The sequence below is a fragment of the Vitis riparia genome, chromosome 8 (assembly GCF_004353265.1).
Source record: "Vitis riparia cultivar Riparia Gloire de Montpellier isolate 1030 chromosome 8, EGFV_Vit.rip_1.0, whole genome shotgun sequence".
In the NCBI taxonomy this organism is placed as follows: domain Eukaryota; kingdom Viridiplantae; phylum Streptophyta; class Magnoliopsida; order Vitales; family Vitaceae; genus Vitis; species Vitis riparia.
Genome location: NC_048438.1, coordinates 19,468,498 through 19,494,588, shown reverse-complemented (window position 1 = coordinate 19,494,588; position 26,091 = coordinate 19,468,498). Strand labels below are relative to the sequence as shown.

Below are 26,091 nucleotides of genomic sequence, written 5' to 3'. Positions count from 1 at the left end.
AGCCTGGCGAGTTCCAAAATCATTCAATTTTCTTAACTTAAAAAGTAGTGACTTGCAATAGGAAAAAGTGAAAAAACTGTTATCTAAACATTACAAAAACTCATACGAGCATGTTAAAGTAATTCATTTAATCCCAACAACCCATCGCTGTTCTCTCACTCACACTCCGCCAGTAATACATTTATAAAATCCCCAGCTCAGCAAAACCTAGCATTACACATCGCCAGTGCCATTGGCCCTGCTCAACCTTAAATATTATTATCAGTGGAATCACCAATAAACAGGTAAATCTATGAGCAGGAGAAAAAGAAGACTTTGTAACCAATCAAAATTTGAGTGCAAGACATGTTCACTTCACCACCGACCTCTTCCTCTGCCTCTCCCCCCACTCCTTCCTCTTCCTCTGCCTCTCCCTCTTCCTCTCCCACGGCCTTGAAATCCTGATCTATCAGGCTTAAGCCCTAGTGAATGGATTCCCCTTCTTTTTTGATGTGGTATTTCCTCATCTTCTTCATATTTGGCTGAGCTCCTAGTGATGAAGGAAATTTCTCGTGATCCTCCAGGCCCCAACTTAACATCATTTGGGATACGAGAATCCTGATGTTCATCTTGAAGGGCTGCCACTCGCTCTCCTAAAGGAAGAGCATCCTCCTTTGCAAGGGATACACGGTTCCAAAATGCTTCTGCATGTCGCTCATCCTTTACTTCATACAATCTGCAGGTTGTGATACAAAAAGAAATATTAGTGAGAAAAACAATAAAATTTTGCTTCACATGATCACCTTGAAGATCCAACCACAACCCTTCAAAATCTAAAAAAAACCAAAATGAGAAAACAAGTGTTTGATTAAATAAATAGTTAGAACAAAATATTAATTTATTATCATCTCACCTTAATTTATTGCTGCTAAACCAAAAAGATATAAATAAAAGTTTAGCCATGGTTCTAGAAAAGATTATACTGTGAATTTTTTACCCTATAAGGATTGGTGGTCATTAAAACAATTTTTAACAGAAAATTCCCCTTATTTTTAAGATTCATTTATCTCCTCATAAATGCTCCATAAACTCCACATAGTAAATATAGGTCACAAAGATCTCACCTTGGAACTCGAGATCTTTTTTTAACTTTACTGCTTTCATTTAGGATCTTGCCTTCAGAAGACTGAGGTTCCTCTGAAGCATCAGAATCACTTGAAGTCTCATCTATATCCTCCATAACAGGCTGAAAATGTTCCTCCACCAATGATGGTTGCTTCTTAGAAGGCATAGGATGTAAAGACATATACTCTTGTGAGAGTTCATCAACTTCGAAGTCCTGCACACGAAAATCAGAGACATTATATGATGCACTGTATAAATTTGGAAATAAACCAACTATAAACACCTTGTACTACCTGATAAGGCCATAAGTCTTTATTTTTGCAAACACAAGCATGGTGGACTATCATAAGACACCATCCAGACTATAATATTAATAATTTTTTCAACTTAGCAATCTAGATGGCAAATTCTCAAAATGCATAGCCAGAGTAATTGTTCATCAGAAAGCATCAATTTCAATATTGAGTATGAGCACGATAAGCATTGATGTTAGTGTCAAATGATTTCTCACAAGTAGAAATATTGAAAATGGGCAAGCTTCCAGTATAAACAATTAGTAAGAACTTCCAAAATGATCAAATTGATAATTACCTTATTTTCAAACATTGCAGTAAATCGCTCATCCTTGAAAACATCACTACTAAGAGCTTTCTTTTTCTTTGATTTTTTCTTAATATCATCACCATCAGCATCTTTAGTTTCATTTTCAGCTTCTTCATCTTCAAGAATGCGAGCTGCTAGAACACGGTTAACTTTAGGTAGTTTCCTCTTAATCTGCAGAAAAGAGTGGGGGGAGAAAGTAAGCAATCCAACTGATGATGACATACAAAAAGATACATGATAAGAGGATGTTTATTTCATCCAATCTTCAATCTTGCCCAGATGTCAATTGGTGTTGCACAATTGATCCAAGCATCAGTGGTTGTTTAACATTTTAATTAAAGCATCTTATGGAAGACTAATAGGTGACAGAACCAACCTTGATGAGAGATAAGGAATAATAACATTTTATTTATGTTCAAATGATAAGAAACTAGTTAGACAGTAAAGAACTAGGTATTCTAAAACAGCCCCAACCTGTCAAAAGATTCAAATGTACCCCCTATGCTTTTAGAGTAATGAAGGAGAACATCATGGACGAAGAAATTTTAGACCTGTTAAATCCTATGACAGTTCTCTTTCACGTCTTCCATTTTCAGAAAATAGAAAGGCTAATTGTGCTTGCCACTTTGAGACATAATAATGACAAATAACAACCCCCAATTGCAAAGTAAATAACTCTTCTTGGTATAAAAAACAACCATTCCCTCTTATAAGTTGCAACAACCACCCATAGCTTTTGTTTCAACAAATTGTATTTCATTGAAAATACCAATTTAAGACATTAAATATCATATTTCATTAGCATTAGATCATGCACTTGCCATAAAAATCTAATGAAAACAAATGAAAAAATCCAGTGTCATGTATGAGAGTAGACAAGCAGGAGTACCTAATAAGCTTTCTGGACACTAAATCTTCAAGGGAAACAGAATTATGGTGGGTTAAATTAGCTACTTTCTTGGATCCATCAACACATCATGTAAGAAATATGCTATAATGTTGCCTATAAATATATGAATATTACTGGAAAAGCCAATGGTTGATCTACCCCCAAAATTAGAGACCACAAATTTTCATGGGGAGATTAACAAAGGAAAATTCAAGAATAATTAATGAAGAACCAAGCAAATTGTTAACTGACCGTAATTCGTGAAGCACGTTCAGTTTCCAGTTTTTCCTTTTTACGCTGCTCTATATAGTTGTCATATGCAAATGGATCCGCCAAGGATTGTGCCTGCCAAAGTATATATAAGCATGATATCAAACAGCAAGCCATTTAAATTATTCCAGATGCGTAACCCAATGCCAACACTAACACTACTACAAACAGCACACACATAATAAGCACATATTATATGTTATCTTCCTTCATGCAATGCACCCTAGAGCATCGAGCATGGAAAACATTGGGGCGTATATTCATGCTCACAGAACAATTTTTGTTATCTCAGTCAAAACAATAGCCAAAGTAAGTAGTAAAACAAAAATTTTTAAGGTAAAAAAATGCCATAGCATTTTGCAATTTCTGTTTTGTTCAAGGAACAGATGTGACATCTCTGACTAGTTTACGCATAGTGTCTAAATCTGTTTACTTAATGTCTGAAGGCACTGAAAATTCTTCATCACAAATGTTTCTGATTAATAAAGGTAATTTCCATAACACAGTGTAGGCAAAGACATCCCTAACTAGCTGTTTTTTTCTTAATGGTGTGGATGGAGGAATTTTGGGTTGTTACAATGGTATATCACTTAACATAAAATAAGCATAAACAAGAAGGCTATATCACCTTTTTATACAATCGATAATCAATGAAGAAGCCATGCATGTAGGCTCTTAGAAGATTAGTACCAATCAAATTTGTCAAATTCAACCTCTCAAGGTCCTCCTTTGTCAGAAATTTGAAATCATCATATATGGTTGTTTGTGCACCCTCCTCCAGCTCTTCCTGTAAAGACAAAGCCAAGAAGGTATACCAACCAGTAGAATAAAGATCCCAATTGGAATGAACTTGAGACAGGGAATTTCAAGAACAAGAGTCAATAACATCTTGAAATCAAACCGTTAAATTTTCGAGGTAAGAACACCATTTGGGAGCAGGCCCCAGAGCAGGTATGAAGTATGAAGGTATCTGGCTTCCATCCAAAGCGAGCAACATTAATCCACTGTCACTGAACACGCATATATCATTTATTGTTCCAGTCGGTTCAATGCTGGTCATGCCATCCCCCTGAGAACAACCAAAATGTCAATGAAAGATCAAAATATATGTAAACTGGGGGAGGAAGGAAGATACAAAATATATAACATATTTGATTAAGCACATTAAAATCGTAAGTCATGAATGAAAGAAATTAGAACTGGCAATCATGCAATCAAGGTCAAATCAAAGTTCAGTTGTTGAATCTGTCATGCTAAGATTTTTTATTTCCCTGAACCCATCTAAAGGCACATTATGATCTGTTTGACAAATTTTTCTGATATAAAATCATTAGATAGGTGGGGTTTGGGCTCAAATAGGGCTAGGGGTTGGCCAAGGCATTTCTGCTTTGTATCATCCAATTGCAAACCAAACAAGTTGAAGTCAGGTTGTAAACGCCCACTAAACATTCTTAGAAGAGCAGAAGTAAGAAAAAGAAGTCAAGACAGAATCTGTGCTGCTAATCACATTATGCACTTAAATTTCAGAGCTGAATCTTCTGATCAGCTTATATTGTCAATGTTAATTATTTTTTGATCAGAAACAAAGAAGAATATATTAATAAAAGAACAAATACATGAGAGAAAAAAGAGACAAAAGAAAGAGAAAAAAACCAAGGGAAGGATGAGAGGTCCTTCCTACACAAATACCAAGGAAAACACCCAACAATAGAACTCTAAAAACAAAAGAAACCCCAACAATCTTCAAACTCTTGAAACGCAAACCCCAATCCAATTGAGTTGTAGAATGCTTAGAGGAACTCCTCTAAAAGCTTCAGTACAAGAAGCCCAAAGAGAAGAATAAAACCGGATCAAATCCCAAACCATCTCTTCCGTTCTCCCTTTATCCTCAAAGATCCTGTTGTTTCTTTCTTGCCACACCATCCAAATCAAAGTAAGGCAAGCAATTTGCCAAAGTGTCTTGCCTCTTAATGAATTCCCCAAGCCTTTAAAAGAAATAACCAACATGTCCTCAAGGCTCCTTGGAGGGACCAAATCATACCTACTAGATTGAACAACCTGTGCCAAAGTCCAATGGTAACGGGACAATGAAGAAAAAGGTGATCAACCGACTCTCCATTTCCTTTGCAAAGAACGCACCATTGAGGACAAAGGGCTTTGTAGGGTCTTCTCAATTGCAACTTGTCATTAGTGTTTACCTTCCCATGTGCTACTAACCAAGCGAGAGCCTTAACCTTTGAAGGGACTTTTGAGCTCCATAAAAACTTGGCCGGAAGGAACATTAAAGGACTTGAAACTCTTGACAAGGCATAGAAAAAAGATTTCACTGAAAACGAGCCTGGCGAAGACAAAGACCACGCTCTTGAGTCTAATGAAGAAGGGGAAAGAAGCACAGAATTAAGGGAGGACATTAATCTCTGAAGGAGATCAATTTCTAAATCCGTTAGATTGCGGCGAAAGTTAAAATTCCAAGACAATGGTAAGGAATTACCAAGAACATTTGAAACAGTGAGGTTTTTCACAGAAATAACTCTGTAGAGATCAGCAAATTGAGAACACAAAGTTTGGTTTCCCCACCAAAGATCTTCCCAAAACCAAATTCTCTCCCCGTTGCCCACCACTAGGCGGACAAAAGGGGAGAACTCCTGGAAAACTTGAGCAATAGCCTTCCAAGGACATCTGTGAGACCATCTAACCACCATGTTGGCGTCCCATCCATTAGGAAGTGTCCCATATATACTCGCAATAACCTTATGCCAAAGACCGCTCATTTCTCTAGGGAACCTCCAAAGTCATTTCCCTAAGAGGGCAATATTTCTCATAGAAGTCTTCCCAAAGCCCAAACCTCCCATCTCCTTTGGTCTACTAACAACCTCCCATCTGATTAGGTGATCTTTCTTCCCTTCCCCGGCCCCAGACCAAAGAAAATCCCTTTGCATCTTCTCAATCTTTGAAGCTATAGATACAGGGATTTTAAAAAGGGAGAGGAAGTAGCTAGGGATGTGAGACAGACAAGACTGAATTAAAGTAATCCTCCCTCCCAAAGACAAATAGGCCTTTTTCCACCCATCCAGCCTCCTCGAAATTCTCTCAATCACTGGATCCCAAAAGCCTATTGTCTTTGGGTTCCCTCCCAAAGGGAGGCCTAAATAAGACAAAGGTCACTCTGACACTCTGCACTCCAAAACCAAAACCAAACTAGACAACACCTCCTGCCTAGTGTTAATACCTGAAATGGAGCTTTTTTCTAAGTTGATTTTTAAACCAGATACTTGCCCAAAAACCAAAAGGATAATCTTAAGGTTTTGAAGAAGGTCCAAAGAGGCTTTAGAGAAAAATATGGTATCATCAGCAAACTGTAACAAGGACACTCTAGTCCTATCTCTCCCCACTAGGAAACCCTCAGTTAACCCAGTTTCCTCAGCTCTAATCATCAACCTACTTAGAACATCTGCTACTAGAGTAAAAAGGAAAGGAGAAAGAGGATCTCCTTGTCTCAAACCTCTAGAGGCCTTAACCCAACCCTTTGCATTCCCATTAACTAGGATAGCAAAACTAGAAGAAGATAAACAGCCCCTCATCCAAAATCTCCATTTCTGGCTGAACCCCTTCCTTTGAAGCACATGATCTAAAAAGCCCCAATCCACATGATCATAGGTCTTCTCAAAATGTTAATTATGGTTATACTGGTTGTCCCCATGTTCAGATGCAATCTGAATCCTTAGATGATATACAACCAGTGTCCAGCCTGTGGGCAACGGCTCCACATTGCTTCGTATTAGATTTAAAAGCCATTCAGTAGCCAGTACACAATTCAGAGAAAGTGTGATTGATGTTTGGTATTTTATCAATTTCCTAGACAATAAATGCATAATAAAAATAAGTAACACATCACAGTAACACTTCTTCAGTACATTGCCAAGAACAAGTCTAAAAGTAATCTAAATTTCTAAATTAAGCTAACGCAGGTGCTTCATTTTTCAGAACTCTTGGAACAACCTTTTGAAGGATGTAGGAAGCAACTGAATACTGCCATATTAATCCACAAAAACCAGAAGCACATTTAAACATATCTAATTAAATATTCACAAATTAGTCTTAGCTATAGTATGATTATATAAACATAATAAATAAATGAAATAAATATTAGGAACAATGTGAAGTTTTTCCTTTTCTGAACTCCTTAGTCATCACTTAAATTTGATAAGAGTGGGAAAATAATATCTTCATGGAGAACAAAGACAAGTGTATGAATCAATTGGAGAGTTTTCTAAGTCATGGTCTGTAAAAAAACACAGGTAGTTCTAAGAGATGACATTATTTGCATATGAGTAATTGCTCACCGTCTCGGGATCCCATATTCTAACAATATGATTATCAGTAGTAATCAACTTCGGTCGTTCAGAATTAAGAGTTCGATGCCATTTGATGTCCAATATTGGACTGCCATACCTATAAAACAAAGACAGAGTTTACAAGAAAAGAAAGTTTGACCCAGTTTTTGTATAGGAATATCAAGGTGTATGCACCATCTGGTGAAGGTCCACTCACATGTGATCCTTAATTCGGATAGGACATGAAGAACGCAAATCATATATCAGAACCTGCATATTTCAATAGCAAGAATGAGTCTGTCAAATGCAGTTTCAAAATAGAGATGACAGCAAAAGGTTGTAGATTTAAAATCTGAATATGTGATCATAAAGTTAAAACCATACACTAACAATTAAATTACAAGGTGACAACTGAAAAATTAATATGAGGTTCCACAATAAGAAATGCCTTATGCTGAGAAGATTGTGCATAAATCTGAAAATATTCATCCAAGAGGTTAAGAGAAGAAAAATCTTGTCCCTGATTCCTGATCCTCATTTTCATCACCTCCTCTTAACTTGTTGATGTTTAGGTAAATAGATCCTTTTCTTCATACCATTAATCATATCTTTTAAAACTTCAATCATTCTTTGGCAAGTGTTAGCCAAATTCAACAGAACCACCTGGAACACCCATCAGTCAAAGAGTCTCCAAATCAACCTCTGCATAGAATTCATTATTCATTCTCAAGGCTTCAACCCCTCTTCAGTGTGGCAGGAGGACTTTAGGCATTTCCTTCAGATGTTGTTTAATCACTTTGTCTTTCAAAAACTCCTGGTCAGCAAATCATCTCCCTTGAGAATTCCAGCATTAAGCAGGTTCTCTATTCCCTTGCTCTATTTTTTCTCGCATAATAGAAACATCCATTTCATCCAAAAGCAATAAGAAAAAAGCTACAAAGAGGATGAGCTATTCTTCAATCCAAAAACAAAAATGGAATCACAAACAATGGTCCCAACACCACCAACATAAGTCTGAAATTAAACATCCTAAATAATAACCAGACATAAAGGACCTAATTAAAACCAAGGGGGTAATAAATTCCCAACAAACATCACAAGCATGGAAACTCCTCTCTTAGCAACTGAGCTACTCAGTCACCCAAAAAGAAGTAACAATCCATATCCTTCAGGTCTCCTGAGTCCACTTATTCCATCTCATACTACCCTTCTCTCCCTGGGGAAACTCATGAAACAACAGCAGAATATGCTTCAACTTGGAATTTTACAGAATGACAATAGCAAAGTCACCATCAATCAATAAACCTGAAAATATCAAAGTTTTGGCTTGCAATAACTCTTTAAAAGAGCTTGAGTCTCTACTCCAATAGTTATACCCTCTCTTGCCTATTTAGAAATGCATTGACCATTATATCACAATGATCTTTGGACACTCTCCAATACTAAGCTATCTTGAATTATCTACAAAAGATCCATCATAATCAAATTATATAGAGCCCTCTGGGGGTGGAAGACACTTAGCTTGCCTAACAAAAAAGGGGAAGGACGGGGGGAGGGGGTGGGTTGGGTAACCACTTAGGTTGAATCTTCCCGCCTAACTTCCTTGATCTACAAATGTGATCCCAATCTAACATTAACAAACTCAAAGGGATACCAACAAAGACATTCATGTGGCAAAGGTCCACAAAGAAGCTAGAAATAAACGAAGTCCCAATGAGCCTCCATAGAACTGTATTTGCCCTAAAAATCCTTGACAGTCCTCTTTCACCAAATAGTCCAAATCATAGTGAGGCTAGCTATATGCCATAGAACCTGGTTAAGGAAAATCACACTTCTTGAGACACTCAATTTCAACAAATCTGAACAGTTTATGCTAGAAACAAGAAGAAAAATTGGTCAATTGTCTCCCTATTAGCCAAGCACATAACACAATGACCATGAAAAAGGGCTTTGAAAGGCCGCCTCTTATGAGGCATGTTCTTGATATCAACTTTCTTATTTGCAAACAAGCCACAAGAAGGCCTTATCTTTAGAAGGGGCTTTTGAATTCCAAAATAAATGGTTGGGAATAAAACAGATCAAATTAACAGAAGCAGACAACGCTCTAAGAAAGGAGCCAGAGAAAATGAGAATGTTAAATACCAAACTCCCACATCTAAAATAGAAGAAAATCTTTGCTCCTTCCCAATGAAAATGACTCCTGCAAATGCCTCATCTATTAAAGAAACTATTTCCAACTCCAAAAGGTTCAATGGTGTCAATTTTCCTCTTTTATCACTAAACACATACAGAGAAGAAATAGCCTATGTTGAACAAGCACACATTGTTATGCAGATAGCTCCTTGCTGTAGGGAAGGAAAAATGACAATTTTCTACATGGTGGGCCTCTACAGTGTGCTCCATTGCTACATATGATCAAGAAACTGCTGCATATACAATGTTCAAGATGCTGCATATAATATGATCAAGATCCAAAGAAAAGTTTGTGATGTTCACACAGAGAGAGAGTGACATAATGCAATTTCATATTCCTAACATGATCTTATATTACTAACTGATATGAGTGATATTATACCTTTCCTGAACTACTTCCAACAGCCATGAGAAAGCCCGCATCTCCATCAAACTCCAATGCTGTTACCTCCTATAAATTCAGCGCATATGGTAAGAAATCATTAGGAAAAGGAAATAATGACGATGACGATGACGACGATGACGATGATGATGATGATGATGATGATGATGATGATGGTGATGCTTAGGAAAAGGAAATGACGACGATGATGATGATGATCATCATCATCATCAAACTCCAATGCTGTTTACCTCCTAGAAATTCAGCGCGTATGGTACGGAATCATTAGGAAAAGGAAATAATGATGATGATGATGATGATGATGATGATCATCATCATCATCATCCAGGGGCCAACAGGAACCCTCCAGGTTTCTGTTGTGATGTGGAACTTGTGAAATAGAAGAAAGAGAAACATTTAAGTTTTTCACTGTTCCCCACTTTTTCATCTTTCAAAAAAGCTTTACTGTCAAGGACAATCACATCTAAGGACAGCCACAAGATGGTTAAAATAATAAAACACCCACAGCAGATCATGTTAGGTCTCCCCATAAGTAACCAGTTCAGGATTTAACAAACACTATAGTTTGCATATTTAGAAAAAGCATCTTGAGCTGCAAGGAGTAATCAAACCAAGGATGTGGCTATCATTTCCAAGACATGAAAAAAATTTGAAATCCCTATTTATTGGCTTTTTGAAAATGTGTCAAAGGAAAGTCTGTGTGATATAAGAACACCTTTCCCTTCCCCATTGATGAGGATGTAATTCACATACAGCCACAGATTTAGAAGCAGAATAGCTACCTGGTCAACATCCCCTGCAGGTGCAACGGCATTTATCCTACCAACTGATGATCTTGTTCTCATATCAAAGCATTCAACAGCACCATCCTCGCCACCGCAAGCAACCAGCCCATGAAGGTTGCTGAATTGAAAAACAAGAGTCTTCAGTTTTGAACAAGCAAATGTCAATATATCAAGCACTGAACTTTCTGATTACTAAAGAATACAAGTGGATACTATAATTACAATAAGATTCACCAACCTTCGAGAAACTACATTTAGAGCTGGGGACTGGGTGTTAAGAGAGGAGAGGAAACGTCCCTGTGAAGAAATAAGTCAAAATCAGTATAGATGAAACCTGAACTTAAAAGCAGTTCAACAAATATTATTATTATTATTATTATTTTTGATAGGTGATCAGAATCATTTTATAAAAAGGATTGCAAAAAAAAAACATTCCAAGTACACAAGACTTATACAAAGAAACACCTTAAGACAACACAAAAACAAAGAGGGCCACCAACAACAACCCCTTTATCCCTAACCCAATCACTCTACAAAATCTACAAAGGAAAAAGGATTAGGGACCATATATAACTTGCACCAGGCCCAAAGATTACAAATGAAGTAGAATTTCAACCCTTGAATTGACCGCCCCTCATTGTCAAAGGCTCTACTATTTCTTTCCTTCCAAACAGTCCAAAAAAGGCATAAAAGAGTAGCCTACCATGCCTTTTTCCTTTTCTTACCCACGAAAAAAACAACCCATCCTCGCAAAGCCTCTCTAACCAAGGAGGGGAGTATCCATGACACACCAAGAACAGAAGATATCATAAAACTCTTGTTCTATCACAATGAAAGAGAGTGTGATCAATAGATTCTTCTTTGTTGAGGCATAGGAAGCATCTATTTGCCAAAAACCACCTTCTCCTCTGAATGTGAACCAAAGTTAGGATCTTCCTCCAAGTAGCCTCTCAAACCAAGACAACCACCCTTAGCAGCACCCATGAATTCCAAATCACACTTGTTGGGAAAACACCCTGCATTCCTAAGTATAACGCCTTGTACAAGGTCTTGACAGAGAAGGCCTCATTCTTAGACTCAATCCACAAAATTTCATCATCCCTATCCCTAGACACCCTCCTCCCATGCAGTCTCAAAAGGAAACGCTCCATGGTTTCCAACTCCCAATCATTGATTTGCCTAGAGAAGCGAGGGACCCAACACTTACACTCAGTAGAATGGTTCCAATCCTCCTCCACCCATGCCTCCTTGGAAGAGGCTACAACAAATAAGGAAGGAAAAGAGATGCATAAAGGCTCATTACCACACCACTTGTCCTTTCAAAACCTCACATTCCTACCATTCCCCACCAAAAAGGCAACTCTACAACTTAACAAGCCTCCCACCTTCCTAATAGCTTTCCATAACCCTACCTCATATGCCTCCCTCACCTCACGAGAGTGCCACCCTCCTTCCTCTTCCCTATATTTTCTGCTCATGACTTGCCTCCAAAAGGTCTCCATCTCCTTGGCAAAACGACAATTCCACTTGCACAGAAGGGATCTATTGAGTAGCAAGAGATCCCTAACCCCTAATCCACCTTTACTTTTGTCTAAACAGACAATAGACCAACTAACCAAGTGAGGTTTCCTTTCAAGGGCCCTTCCTCCCCAAAGAAAGTCTCTTTGAATTTGCTTCAACCTCAGCCCAAATGATCTTGGCATGCAAAATAAGGACATAAAATCAATAGGCAAGCTGGACAGAGTGCTACGAATTAGGGCAAGTCTCTCCCCCTTAGAAGTATACTGCCTTTTCCAAAGAGCCGGTCTTTTTTGAAACCTCTTCTCCCCATCATCCTAAACTATCACAGACTTAATAGGAGCACCCAAAGGAAGACTTAAATAAGTGCATGGAAGCACCTTAACCTTGTAGCCAAAATCGTTAGCCAACTTCCTTATATTCTCCACCCTCCCCATTGGGATTAGTTTGCTCTGGTCTAGACTAACTCTCAACCCCAAAATGGCCTCAAACCACATAAGCACTTAACTCAAGTAAGTCGGCTAGTTTGGGGAAGGCTCACAAAACACTAACATATCATTGACAAACAGTAAATGTGAAACATCTAACCCCCCCCCTCCCCCACCTTCCTCTTCCTTTTCCTCTCATTTGCTACCCTGGTAGGAAACCACCAACCTTGGCCCTCTTAAGCAAACAACTGAGGGTCTCCATGACAATCACAAACACATAAGAAGAAAGAGCATTCCCTTGTATCAATACCCTAAAGCTCTAAAAAAAAGCCCCAAAAAGAACCATTGACAAGAACAAATAAGCTTTAAAAAATCCCAATTGACTTGCCAAAAAGCCACAGAGAAGCCATCAAGGCCTGGAGCTATATCCCCGCTAAGAGATGAGAGGGCATTTAACACCTTCTCCTTTGAGAATGGTGCTTCCAGCATAGTTGCATTGTCCTCTCATAAAGCCCCAACAAAAAGCCCTTTCACAGTTGGGTCTCCACTCCCCTATTTTAGACAAAAGAGAGTGAAATGCACAAGCCACTCAATCTTTAAACTCACTTTTCTCTGAAACTCAAGTCCCATTTAATATACTTTTAATCTTCAAAAAAACAAAAAAAAAAAAAACAAAAAAAACAAAATACATAACATAGTCTGGACAAACAAACCACTATACACACACACACACACACACACATATCAACCTTGACATGATTAAGAGAAAAAAAATATAAGAAAAATGACCTATAATCTTCAAATCAAGGAAAAAGATAAATATTAACCTTCACGATTAAGAAAATTTGAAATGATTAGCCACATGAAATTTCTCAAGTATATTTGTTAAATTTTGTACTAATGCCAAAATTTGTTGAATTCAGTGTTTATAAATTCAAATATCTACTTCATTTTTTGTTAGAGACTCTCTTCCCCCTTGAGTGTGTTACATTTCTATTTCTTTATACTAAGTTTATTCACATATCTACTTCCTCTTTTGTTGGATACTTTCTTCCCCCCTTGAGTGTAATATTTCTATTTCTTTGTACTTTGGTTTTTATTTGTAAGGTTGGATTAGGTCTTGTGGGGCTTGACACTTGATTACTTTACAACTTTCCTTTTTGTACATCCTTGAAGGATTGCTTGTCCTTTTATTTATCTTTAAAAACAAATGAAGCTGTTTGTTTCTGTTCAGAAAGAGATTCGCATGTCTACTTAAATTGCTTGCCGGAAAATCTATAATACTGAGGCCCTCTATTTTGTGAGCCACACATTACTAGACTAAAAAGACGAAGAACATTTTTTTTTTTGATTGGCAAACACACAAAGAAGCATATATTAGCAAGGAGCCCCAAAAACAGGCCCAAAAGCATACAGGGAGTATACAAGAGGCGCCTAAGGGCACAAAAAGAAGCAGAAATACAATACCAGCCCTCACCTAGCACCTAGCCAATCAAAAAAACCGAGTAAAGAGAGAGGACCTTCATTACAACTGGTTTAGACCACACCCAAAGATTACAAACAAAAGAATTTTTCAACCTATTCAACGATAGCTCCTCATTGTCAAAGGCAATCCTATTTCTTTCCTTCCACACCGCCCAAAGATACACAAAGGGGCAGCCTTCCACACCTTTCTGCGCTTCTTGCCCATATTAAATCCACTCCACCCACTAAGAGTATCTCTAACCGAATAAGGCAGGACCCAAGAAACACCAAAAGAGCAAATAATAATTCCCATAACACTCTAGCCTTGGAGCACTGAATAAGAATATGATCAATAGATTCTTCTTCCTCACAGCAAAGAAAGCATCTGTTGGCTAAACACCGACCCCTCTTCTTGAGTTGATCCAAAGTTAATACCTTACCCCAAAAGGCTTCCCAAGCAAAGAAACCCACTTTAGTAGGCACACAAGGATTCCATATAATATTGATAGGGAATTGAACACCTCTTCTTGAATCTAAAATGCTATAAAGAGATTTAACTGAGAAATCCCATCCTTTGTCTCTTTCCACAACAAACAATCTTCCACAAGAGGATTAAGCCTCCTCCCCCGAATTATCACAAGTAATCTCTCCACCTCCTCCACCTCCCAGTCATTAAAGGGCCTAGAGAATCTGGGACTCCAAACCCCTTCACCTCCAGAATGGTCCCACATCTCCTCTATCCAAGCCTCTTTATAAGCTGCAAAGGCATACAAAGAGGGGAATGAATTACAGAGAGTGGAGTTCCCACACCAATTATCTTTCCAAAATTTCACCCTTCTACCATTTCCCACAGAGAAGCCCACCCTGTTTTGCAAAAGAGCACCTTCCTTCCTTATATCCTTCCAAAAACCAACTCCAAAGCCCTCCCTGACCTCTTTAGAGTACCACCCCCTTCTTCCTCCCCGAACTTCCTACTAATGACACGCCTCCATAGTTTATCCCTTTCATTTGCAAAGCGCCAATTCCATTTACAAAGAAGAGCCTTATTGAGAATAGACAAACGTCTAACTCCCAAACCACCCTTACTCTTATCCATACACACGATATCCCATTTTACTAGATGAGGCTTTTCTCCAAAGCTCCTCCTCCCCATAAAAAATCCCTTTGAATTTTTTCCAATCTTAAACTAACCGCTCTAGGAATTCGAAGTAACGACATCAAATATATAGGCATACTTGACAAGGTACTCCGAATAAGGGTCATTCTCCCGCCTTTAGAGATGAATTGCCTTTTCCACTTGGCAAGCCTTTTTCGGAACCTTTCTTCCACTCCATCCCAAACGGCCACGGACTTATGATTCGCCCCAAAGGGATCCCCAAGTAAGTAGTTGGCAGCCTACCCACTTTACAACCAACCTCAAGAGCCAACAACTCCAAATTCTCTACTCTCCCAACCGGCAAGATTTCGCTCTTATCCAAATTGATTCTCATCCTGATAAGGCTTCAAACCACATCAACAACCAGCTCAAATAAGTCATCTGATCTAGGGATGAATCACAAAAAACTAGAGTATCGTCAGCGAACAGCAAATGAGAAACCAACGCCCCGTCGCCTCTTCTACCTTTTATCCTGCATCCTGAAAGGAAACCCCCTCTCACAGCCCTATGAATAAGCCTACTAAAAGCCTCCATCCCAATCACAAAAAGATAAGGAGAAAGAGGATCTCCCTGACGCAAACCCCTTGAACTATTGAAGAAGCCCTCTGGGGTACCATTGATTAATACCGAAAAAGTTGCTGTGGAAATACACCAAGATATCCAACCAGTCCACCTCTCCCCAAATCCCATTCTTTGCAAAACCGACAACAAGAAATTCCAGTTTAGATGGTCGTAAGCCTTTTCTATATCCAGCTTACACAACACACCGTTCTCCTTACTTTTCAGCATTGAGTCTATTGCCTCATTGGCAATTAGGGCTGCATCTAGAATTTGTCTACCTTCAACGAATGCATTCTGAGCTGAAGACACCACCTTTCCCATGACCTTTTTGAGTCTGTTAGCTAACACTTTCGCCAACAGTTTATACAACCCCCCTACCAAACTTATCGGTCTAAAATCCCTAAGATCCTCCGCACCCGCCTTTTTAGGGATAAGGACCAGAAAAGTTGAATTAAGGCTCCTTACGAATCTGCCACGCTCATGAAATTCCTTAAAGAAGCCCATAACCTCTACTTTCACAAACTCCCAACTAAATTGCCAAATCTGAGAGAAAAGCCGTCTGGTCCAGGAGCCTTGTCTCCATTCATATCTGATAAAGCGGAAAAGACCTCCTCCTCTGTAAACACCTCCTCCAACCTGGCTGCCTCCTCACCATCAATCCTATTAAAAGCCAAACCATCCATAGATGGATGCCATTCACCAGGATCAGTCAAAAGATTCTTAAAAGCTCCAACCACCCCTCCCTTAATTTCCTGCTCCTCTGTTAACCAAGTTCCATTCACCTTAATCTTAGACAAGCAATTTTTCCTTCTATGAGAGTTGGCCATCTTATGAAAAAGCCAGTATTTTTGTCTCCCTCCTTCAACCACACCTCTCTTGATTTTTGCCTCCAAGAAATTTCCTCCATGAGAACCCATTTTTCAAAGTTCTCTTTTGCCTCCTTTCTAGCCTCCAGCTCCTCCATGGATAAAACACGTCCCTTCTCCTGATTATCCCAGAAATCCACTTTATCCAAAGCCAATTTCTTATTCACTCCCACCTTTCCAAAAACCTCTTTGTTCCAAGATTTTAAGATGACTTTCAGAGCCTTCAATTTCTCAGCAAGGATGAAACTGAAGGAACCACTGAATCTTAAACCTCGCCACCACCCGCCAAGCAAATCCTTAAATCCCTCCTCCTGAAGCCACATATTTTCAAACCTAAAGGGGACAGGCCCCCTCCTCACCCTCCCCCGTCCAAGAGGATGGGAAAATGATCCGACACTGGCCTGGACAGTGTACTCTGCACCACCCTGTTAAAGTAGCCCTCCAGTCCTCCGTCACCAGAAAGCGATCAATTCTAGACATAGTTTGGCTGTTCAAACCTCCACTCCAGGTAAACGGCCCCCCTGAAGGGGAAGGTCCCTCAACTCCAGCTCATCAATCACCTCCGAGAATCTTCTCATTGAAGTAGACATTCTGCCTCCTCTTCTTCTCTCATTCGGGAACCTGATCATATTAAAGTCACCTCCAATACACCATGGATCAGTCCATAGCCCACGGATGGCCCCTAATTCTTCCCAAAAATCTTCTCTGTCTCTTTCAGTGTAGGGCCATACACACCTGAGAAAGTCCATCTGAATCCATCTTCCACATTCTTAAAACGACAGGAAATGGAAAAGAGTCCCACTTCCAATCCCATTAGCTCTAGCACCCTGTTATCCCAGAATACTACCACCCCTCCAGCTGCTCCCTAGCATCCAAGGCTCCCCACTCCAGAAATCTCCCCACCCCTAGGCTCCGAACCACCCCTAATGACATCTCAGTCATTTTAGTCTCCTGAAGGCAGACTAAATCCACATTTTGGGATCTAATTAAGGCTTTAATTAGTTTTCTCTTATTTCTGTCATTCACCCCACGAACATTCCATGATAGAATTTTTAATTTCATTTAATACACAAAGCTCTGTCCCCTCCTCTTCTGACCGACCCTTTCTTTCTGCTTTCACCATCATAATTAATTGAACATTCTAGTTTTTTTACTTCCCGATCAAACCTAGTCAATCCAAGAGTTCCCTTTTTCTTGCCTTGGTCTCTTCTGGATTTCAGTTTTAGCAGTAACTGTAAGATTTCCCCCTCAACACCTTCAGTCGAGAACCCCAATGCCTTACTGAATTTCACCAAACTACATTCATCCCACTTATTCCCGAGATCCATCATTTTTTGCATCACCTCAACAACATCTGACATATTATTGCCCTTAGACTTTCTTTCCCCGATTCCATCCTCCACGAGCTGCCATCTTTCATCACTGCACACAACGGAGTTTGATACCCAACACCAACAACATTCTCGTCTAATCCCGAAGAGCCCCTCACCACCAAAGCCCTCTCGCACCCAGAAGAAGAAGAAGAAGAAGAGATGAAATCCCGAACCCCCCAACCTCCTCAAGATTTGACTCGTACCTGGATGCCTCGGCTGCTAGAGCGTCGTCGGTTAACCGTGCCCTAGACACCATTGAAGAATCCTCAGAAGCCCTCTGATCCCCTCCGTGACAGCAGGCGACCCCCTCGTCGTCTCTAACACCAGCCCGCGAATCCTCCTCAGTAGCCCTAGCTCCCATTTCCACTTCGTCAGCGAGAGAGAAAGCCCTAATACCTTTTAACCCCTCTTTCGCGGGCCCACAGCCCATCTCAGCCAAACCTGCCCAGCCCACTAAGGAACCCTTGATATAAAAAGGCTTCTCCTCACAGCCCATCTGCCAACCTTTTAATATAATGGGCTTTGCTTCCTCCAGCCCAATCGCCTTGTCTTCCTCACGGTCTGGACTGCTCTTCATTACCCCAAGCCTGCTTCTAAACTGGGCCTCCCCAAAATCAGGCCCAACCTTAATGGCGGCAGGCCCCAACCCAACACCACCCCTTGTGACCCCTTTACCTGCTCCCTGACCCCTATTCTCTAGCCTATCCTCTCCATACGTCTCCTCCACACCAGGCCCCTTTGCAGCTAGCTCCATAGAGAAAACTGTAGCTCCTTTCGAGGAGCTTCCACAGGGCGGCTCACTCTGAAATCCCATCTGCTCCAACAGCTGCGCCTCCTTCTCCAACACGTTTCCTCTGCACACGTCACCTAACCCACTCCCTTCCTCAACTTCAGTCTCTGTATCACCTTTCCGTCCCCGCTTCCCGCCGGCATCACCTGAGAATACCAGGGCTGGACTTCCCACCACAGCTGGATTGAATAACATCCTGATCCTTCCACCAGCTGGACTGAGGAAGGGAAATCCCTTCCTTCCACCCTCACCAACAATCTAGCCCAATGAAGATTGGCCATAGAAAGTGTTTTTTCATCCACATTAATCAGACCACCACAGCCATCCCCAATCAATTTAAACACCTCTCGGCTCCACAGATGAAGGGGAAGGCCCACCACTCTCACCCAAGCCTCTTTAACCATGACTTTATTACCCAAGCAACCCACCTCCGGATGCCATTTTTCCAGAATTAATTCATTGTCTTTCACCCTTCTCTTCCCTCTTGACAAGACACGTTCAGCCTCACTTGAACATTCAAACTCAAAGAGCAGAAACCCTCCTCCCAAAACATGTATGTTCAAACGAAGAACATTGTGTTTAGTCTTTTTTTTTTTTTTTTGGGATTAGAAACAAACTAATTCATTGTATTGAATTTAGTAAGTACAAAAAAGGACAAGAAATCCTTCTTGACATTTACAAAAACTGATAAAAAATATGTTAACAAATATAGTGTTAACTAAAAGCTGGTGTAGAGGAATATGTTAGCAAGTCATGGAAAAGACATGTATTTGTGCAACAAAGAATTCATTCACACAAGTAAATCAGTTCGTAGTAATGTATATTTCTAAAGTGCTTCTGTATGTCTACACAGTTGGTAAACACTTTGCCTTTTATTTGATGTAAACCTAAATATTCATTATTCATTTGCTATAATCATAATTTCCATCAAATTTCCATTATCCATTTAAATACAAATGCCCCCCAAATACTCATTATCTACTTAAAAACAAATGCCCATGATTCAAAACCCAAATTCTTAATCCTGTCAAATACCCACACACCTCGGCAAACACCTATTCCCTTTCTTTTCACAACACCCATTTTAACTCTAAATAGATGACTCCCTATTTCTCTGCACAATGCCCTTTTTGAAGGCTCTAAATTGAAGACAAAACATCTCTACGAAGATGCAAAATTTGAAGGATGAAGAAGCAGAGGGTCCGAACTCTCCATACATAGTTCTCCATTTTTGTGGGTTTTGATCTCTCCTGTTCTCCACCATTTCAGCTCCAACATTACCAGTTTTTCCATCATCCATAACCCAAGAAGATCAGTATCGGCATAATCTTGAAGTTGTCTCAAAGTTGTTGTGTGGTTCACTTAAAGACGATTGATTTATCTTCAATTCAATCGAGTCTATTCACAAGTCAACCGAATATTGAACTCGGTTATTGGTCTAGGTACTAGCCATGGCCGAGGCGGATATGACTCGGCTAAGTCATACTGGTTTCTCTACGTGCACTCCACTCCATTCCAAAAGAGTATTCATAAAAAAAATATTTAATTTTTTGTTCTAACAGTTCAAAATCTTCAAAGGACCTCCTATTTTTTTCCTTCCATTGAATCCAAAACAAATACAAGTAAAACCATCCAAGTATTTTTCTGTTTCTTTCTTACAAAAGATCATGCTAACTCAGCGAATTTCCTCTTATAGTAGAGTGCATTACTCAACAGGATACTTGCTTTAGGGCAATGAAGAAGCAAATGATTAGCCAATTCTTCCTTAACTTTGCACAAATAGCATCGATTAAGCATTGTCCATCCCCTCCTTTTAATCTAATCAATCGTTAAAATCCAACATATGTTGCTTCCCATGCAAAGAATCCCACCTTCACAGGAACCAAGGAATTCCAAATTATGCTTGAGGGGAAATGCTCACTTCTTGGGAAGGATATTGACTTTGGATCAGCTGAAAAGGAGATATTTGTCTTTGGGGAATAAATGTTATGTGTAAACTTTGTTGTATAAGTCTCCTTGCATAGTGGAGAAGTTCAGTCAATCAGTTTTAACAATCCAACAGGCCAATCCACTAAGGGACTAATGATATTGAGTGCAACATTATCATATCTGCACTTGCAGATAAATAGGTTACACCCACAAAGTTCTTTCCTACTCAACAACAGAAATAGATGAGCATACATAATGTATCTTACCAAACATCAAGAGTGTAATGAAAATATTGAAGGTTTTTTTTTTTTTTTTTTTAAAAAAAAGGAACTATTTAAAGTGAGAAATTTAATGCTAATTGACAATCATAAAAAATGACATTTGGCTAAGATAAAAACCTGTTCTAAATTAATTCTGTATAGATCTGGTGAAGAGGCAGCACAAAGCAAGTCACAAGACCAGTAATCATATGCAATATCTCTTCCCATCCTGTTGAACAGAGAAACAAATATGCATAAGTTAAATAGACAACCATAAGATCATATAAAAAATACCAAAAATAACTGGTATCAAATCTGTGACAAATAAGAGTGTGAAGAACCCTCTCTCCCCTTCTCTTACAATTTGAAATCTAAGTTGGACATCAATTGTAATTCTCTATTCCAATTCAAAACAACAAAGAGATAGAAAGGGTTAAACAATTTTCTCCTCTCAATAAACTGATAACCTAAATATTTATATTTTTTACAACCAGAACTTTTCTCACTAGCCTGAGTATAGAATCAATATTCTAGTCAATTGTATTCATTCATATTTAGGCCGCACCATAAAAATGAGTCCAATGATCTTTAAAAAGTATAAATTATTTTTAGGGTTTACCTTTGCATCTACAATTCTACATAATTTCATCTGAGGTCACAATATTTCAATAGGATTAAAGCTTTAAAAGAATTATCACATGGTAGAATACTCATTCCAATAACATTTCTGTATTAACCTGATCAGAACTTGAATCAAAGTTGAACTCTGTTTACCACCTTCAGGCTTAGTATAATTTTGAACTGCTTCAGGGTTGGTTTTGGTTGGTTATGAGCAATAACTGTAAGCTGCTATGTCACACCTCTTGTTACTTGCTACAAGTAACAACACTTCTACATTACTCTTGTTATCCTTAGAACAAGCCATGTTGTCATAAAAGAAAAAAAAATGGCATTTTCACATCCTGAACACGTAAATGGAAGGGCTAAATATTAAAGCCAATAAATTGCCTGGATTCAACTATCTATTATTAACACTCAAGGATACACAAAAGTAATTCATACAGGAGTACAAATATAAATAAAGTTCAGAATATAAACCTTGGGATTCGCAAACTGTAATGACTTCCATATTTTGCATGTAGACAAACGGTACGATCAGCACATAGGAATGCAAGCTTTGAATAATCATCACCCAGTATCTGTTGGGGCAGAAAAATATTAAGTAACTAATATTTTAAAATCATGAAAACATTACGAAAGAAAAGCAACTAATAATTATCTTCAGCAATTCATAATTCAAATTGAATATTTTGCGGTTAGAAAGAGTAAGCAACAAACTTGAAAAATGAATATGAATAAACTTGTAACTGACAGAAACAGAGAGATTCAGGAACGTCAACCACAAACACTCTAGTGTGCATAAAGATGTTGAAACATAAAATGAAATGAAATGATAATTCCCAAATTGAAAAGAAATATTGACTAGGTGGGCTCAAGAATAAAAAGAAGAAAGTTAGGCCTACCGCATTGTAAACCATGTTGTCAAATTGTCTCCAGATGATTTCCAAGTTATGCATAATTGGACACCTAGGCAATACTGGCTACAAGAACTCCAATGATTCAGGCACATACTAGGCCTACTTTCCTAATGGCAGCCTAACTGTTGGTTCCCTTGTGTAAGTCTGTTATACATTGTGGGCCCAAGCCCTAATAGCTTAAGCTTTTAGGAAAGTTGACAGCTTAACATAGTATCAGAACTTGAGGTCTCAAGTTTGTCTCCTATACTACTATCCCAACACATAAGGCGGCATGTTAAGCCTCATATACATTATGGACACAAGCCCTAACAGCTTAAGCTTTTAAAAAAGCTAATAGCTTAACACCTAAAAGGATTGCTCATCCTTCTTGTATTTATCTTTAAAAATGAATGAAGATACTTGTTTCTGTTTCAAAAAAAAAAAAAAAAGGAAAATAAGAATACCATCTTACAACTCTATGGATGTTAGTCATCAAGGGAGTTCTTTGGTGTCTTCTTTTCTCCAAGTGAAATGTAGATTAATATTGGACTTGCCTATTAGGGCTTACAGGGCCCTACTTGATAGAAGCCTTGTCAACATTGATAGAGGCTCCATGGATAAACTAGGTCAAATGGGCATTGGTGTTCATCATCAAGGAGTTCGTTGGTGTGTCTTCTTTTCTCCTAGTGAAATGGAGATTAAGATTAGGCTCGCCTGTTAGGGCTTACAGGGCCCTACTTGATAGAAGCCTTGAAGTCAACATTGACAGTGGCTTTGTGGATAGATTAGAACAAATTAGTATTGGTGGCATTTTCAAGAACGATGAGGGTGATGCTAACAAGGCTTTCTTAAAGCCAACCGGTTTTAAGTAGGAAACTGAGGCTGCAGCTACAAGTCTACCTTTTAATTTGAAAGCCTGAAAGAGGCAATATCACTGGGAGTTTCTAACACAACTCATATATTAAAAGAGAGTGAATAACTTGATATGATGCTTTTAACCATGACAGTTATTAAAAATGTCCAGAGTCTCACTTTTCACTCAAAGTTGAGGAAGAAAAAAATACATTTATGAGTTGAGGCAGATATTATATAAATGATAACACAATGGACAATTGAAAAACAATAAGGGAGGGAGAACGGTGCAGGAATATTTCAGAGTCAACTCATCCCACAGAAATATGATTGAAAAAAGTATTCATTTAGTAACAATCTCTATTATTGAATGTTGCACACTGATACAGCAAATATAGTTTTTCACAATAGTAAATTCAACGCTTTAATGAGGACCAGCAGTTTCCAAAGACAATAAGAGATGTAAACCATGATACTGTATTGCATTAGGAACTAATAGGGAGTGCAATGAATTGAGATGGTGCCTGAATGTCAGCCTTGAGCCAGTCACATCTAAGAATACCTGAAAATCAATTATCTCCGAAACCAAATGCCTTTCAAACTTCAAAGACAGTTCCCTCAGCTCGTATACCTTGACTTGTGGAGGGTAAATACCTGATTTCAAGAGCTAGATATCATGATCAGTAGATTTTGTACAAGTTGAGTCATCGTGTTCTGTTTTAACATAACAATAACTATACATGAAGAATTAAAATCTGAACTCCCAAACACCTGACGCAATAAGATACTCTCCATCAGGTGTAGCCTTAATTTTGGTTGTTGCAGTTTCAAACCTCAAATCCTGGATTAAGTCCACCCTTTGCAGATAGTCTATCAATGGATAGAGAAAAAACAAAACACAAACAGAAAAAATAATAAGAATTAGCACAAATCAATTTTGGGAAGTCTTCCACTCTAAGAAAATTATTAAATAATATAAAACACAAGTAAAGTTTGCATAGCTGCCACTTAAATTAAAAATTACTAGATAACAGCAAGGTGGAATAAATTCTGTCTCTTTGCCATCATATCACACTGACTGATAATTTTATGAAGAAGCTAATTTATATATCTTAGAATGGACAACCTAATTATCATCGGGTTTTCAAATTACCTGAAAATATTTACAGCAGTGTAAAGTACCCATGCTATGCACAACACGGCATGGGAATGGGAATGAAGTGTTATGTCACCTGCCCACAACAGGAATTTCTATCACATGGAAAGAGCATGTTCCAACTTTGCTGGCAGTTCTCTTTGCCACAATACTCAACCTCTACTTCTAAGATGATTGAAATACCCAAGTTGGACATTCTAGGTTACTGAGATGCTTCACTTTCAGAGCCACAAGAAAAAAATTGAATGTTTGAATTGTGGTCCAATGTCCTAAGACTGGTTACCACATCTGCACTCATGACCATTCCTGAATCATATAACATGAATTGGCTACACTAGCACAGGTGAAGTGCTTCTATGGTTTTATAAGTCATCAATTATTCTCAAAAGTTTGAATCCTGATTGCAATCAATGGAACAAATTGCTTGAAATTTGGCTAAAATAGTTCACAACCATAAGTTTGAAATAATTCAGAATCAAAATTTAAAAGGTAGGAAAAAAAAAACCTAGATATACACTATAAGTCCAACTGAAAACTCTAAGAAATAAAACAAGAAGCACACCTCAGAATTGTTAACTGACACACTAGGGTTTTTTCTGATAGGAAGAAACAGATTTTTATTAACAGCGCCTAAACAAAGGGCGTACCAAAGCACACATAATGTATATGATAGGCACCAACAGACACCCAAAAAGAGGAGAGGAAAAAAACACACACACAAGCTCTCTCTCCTTGCTTGGAGCTAAGCCAATCCACAAAATCTATCATGGTCAATGAATGATCATCTACATACTAGCTCTAAAAAAACATATTAGGGTTTAACACAGGGTTTAACGTTTTTTTTTTCAAATATAGCAAACGCTTCATATTACAATACACCAAACTCTCAAGCAAACACTATTTATGATAAATACACATTATGATGATTTTGGTTGCGGATTGAAGGCAAGAAAACAAAACATTAAATTCTACTTTTCATTACTGAAACCTATTTTAAACCCTAATAGAAACATCAAATTTTGCTATTAATCATTTGGACCTACTTAAACCCAATACAAATATCTAAAGCGTTCCAACGTAAAACCATAAAACCAAACAAACTTTAATTTAATTTCCACAAAATATTCTCGGCAACCAAATGGATAAAGAAGAAATTGAAAAATTGTGGGGGAGTAAAAAAAGAAAAGAAAAGAAAAGGCAATACCGTTATTTTTGCGAAGAGCCCTCAATTTCTTAGGGGGGAGCCAGGTAGCAAGGGAACGCTGATGAGATGATATAGTGTACGTCTTGACCCCATTTATGGAGGTCGACCTTAGATTTCCTCCCTGGTATGCCATCGATCTCTGACTCTCTCTCCGCCCTAAATCCAATCGACTTTAAACACACACAAATCAGAGGATGAAATACAGAGAGAGGCAGAGCCGCCAAAGCAAACTCGTAGGAAGAGATAATCAGGCAAAGACGGAGGCTACTTCTTCTATTTTTTTCGCATTAATTTTTATCTTTCCCAGTTTAAGAAAGATGGACCTTCCAGCAGGTAGCTCTAATGGACTGGCCCGTCTTACGGGCCTTGGATGCTAGGGCGGTGATTAGATTTTGGAACATTTGATAGGCGCGCCGCCCCTGTCTAACTATAACTT

At 38.6% G+C, this 26,091-nt stretch overlaps 1 protein-coding gene across 1 annotated transcript; it reads right to left on the bottom strand.

The window, feature by feature from the left end:
• Positions 1-35: 35 nt before the first annotated feature.
• Positions 36-26,053, bottom strand: LOC117920313 (nucleolar protein 10). Its single transcript, XM_034837754.1, has 16 exons — positions 25,656-26,053; positions 24,067-24,165; positions 23,858-23,949; positions 22,025-22,125; positions 21,065-21,155; positions 10,820-10,878; positions 10,579-10,699; positions 9,776-9,844; positions 7,418-7,470; positions 7,210-7,318; positions 3,768-3,935; positions 3,495-3,653; positions 2,849-2,941; positions 1,696-1,878; positions 1,104-1,318; positions 36-715 (listed from the first exon to the last, which is right to left on the bottom strand). The coding sequence occupies exons 1-16, from the start codon at positions 25,786-25,788 to the stop codon at positions 355-357; spliced, it is 2,106 nt and encodes a 701-aa protein (XP_034693645.1). The 5' UTR covers positions 25,789-26,053; the 3' UTR covers positions 36-354.
• Positions 26,054-26,091: the final 38 nt, after the last annotated feature.

What these genes read in the sequence shown, in the direction of transcription:
- LOC117920313 (XM_034837754.1), bottom strand. Translation starts at nt 25,788, where the DNA reads ATGGCATACCAGGGAGGAAATCTAAGGTCGACCTCCATAAATGGGGTC. An exon ending in ATTATCGATTGTATAAAAAG is followed by an intron (nt 2,942 to 3,494) that starts GTGATATAGCCT and finishes ATACTTTGGCAG; the next exon opens with GCACAATCCTTGGCGGATCC. An exon ending in AAAAGATCTCGAGTTCCAAG is followed by an intron (nt 716 to 1,103) that starts GTGAGATCTTTG and finishes CACAACCTGCAG; the next exon opens with ATTGTATGAAGTAAAGGATG.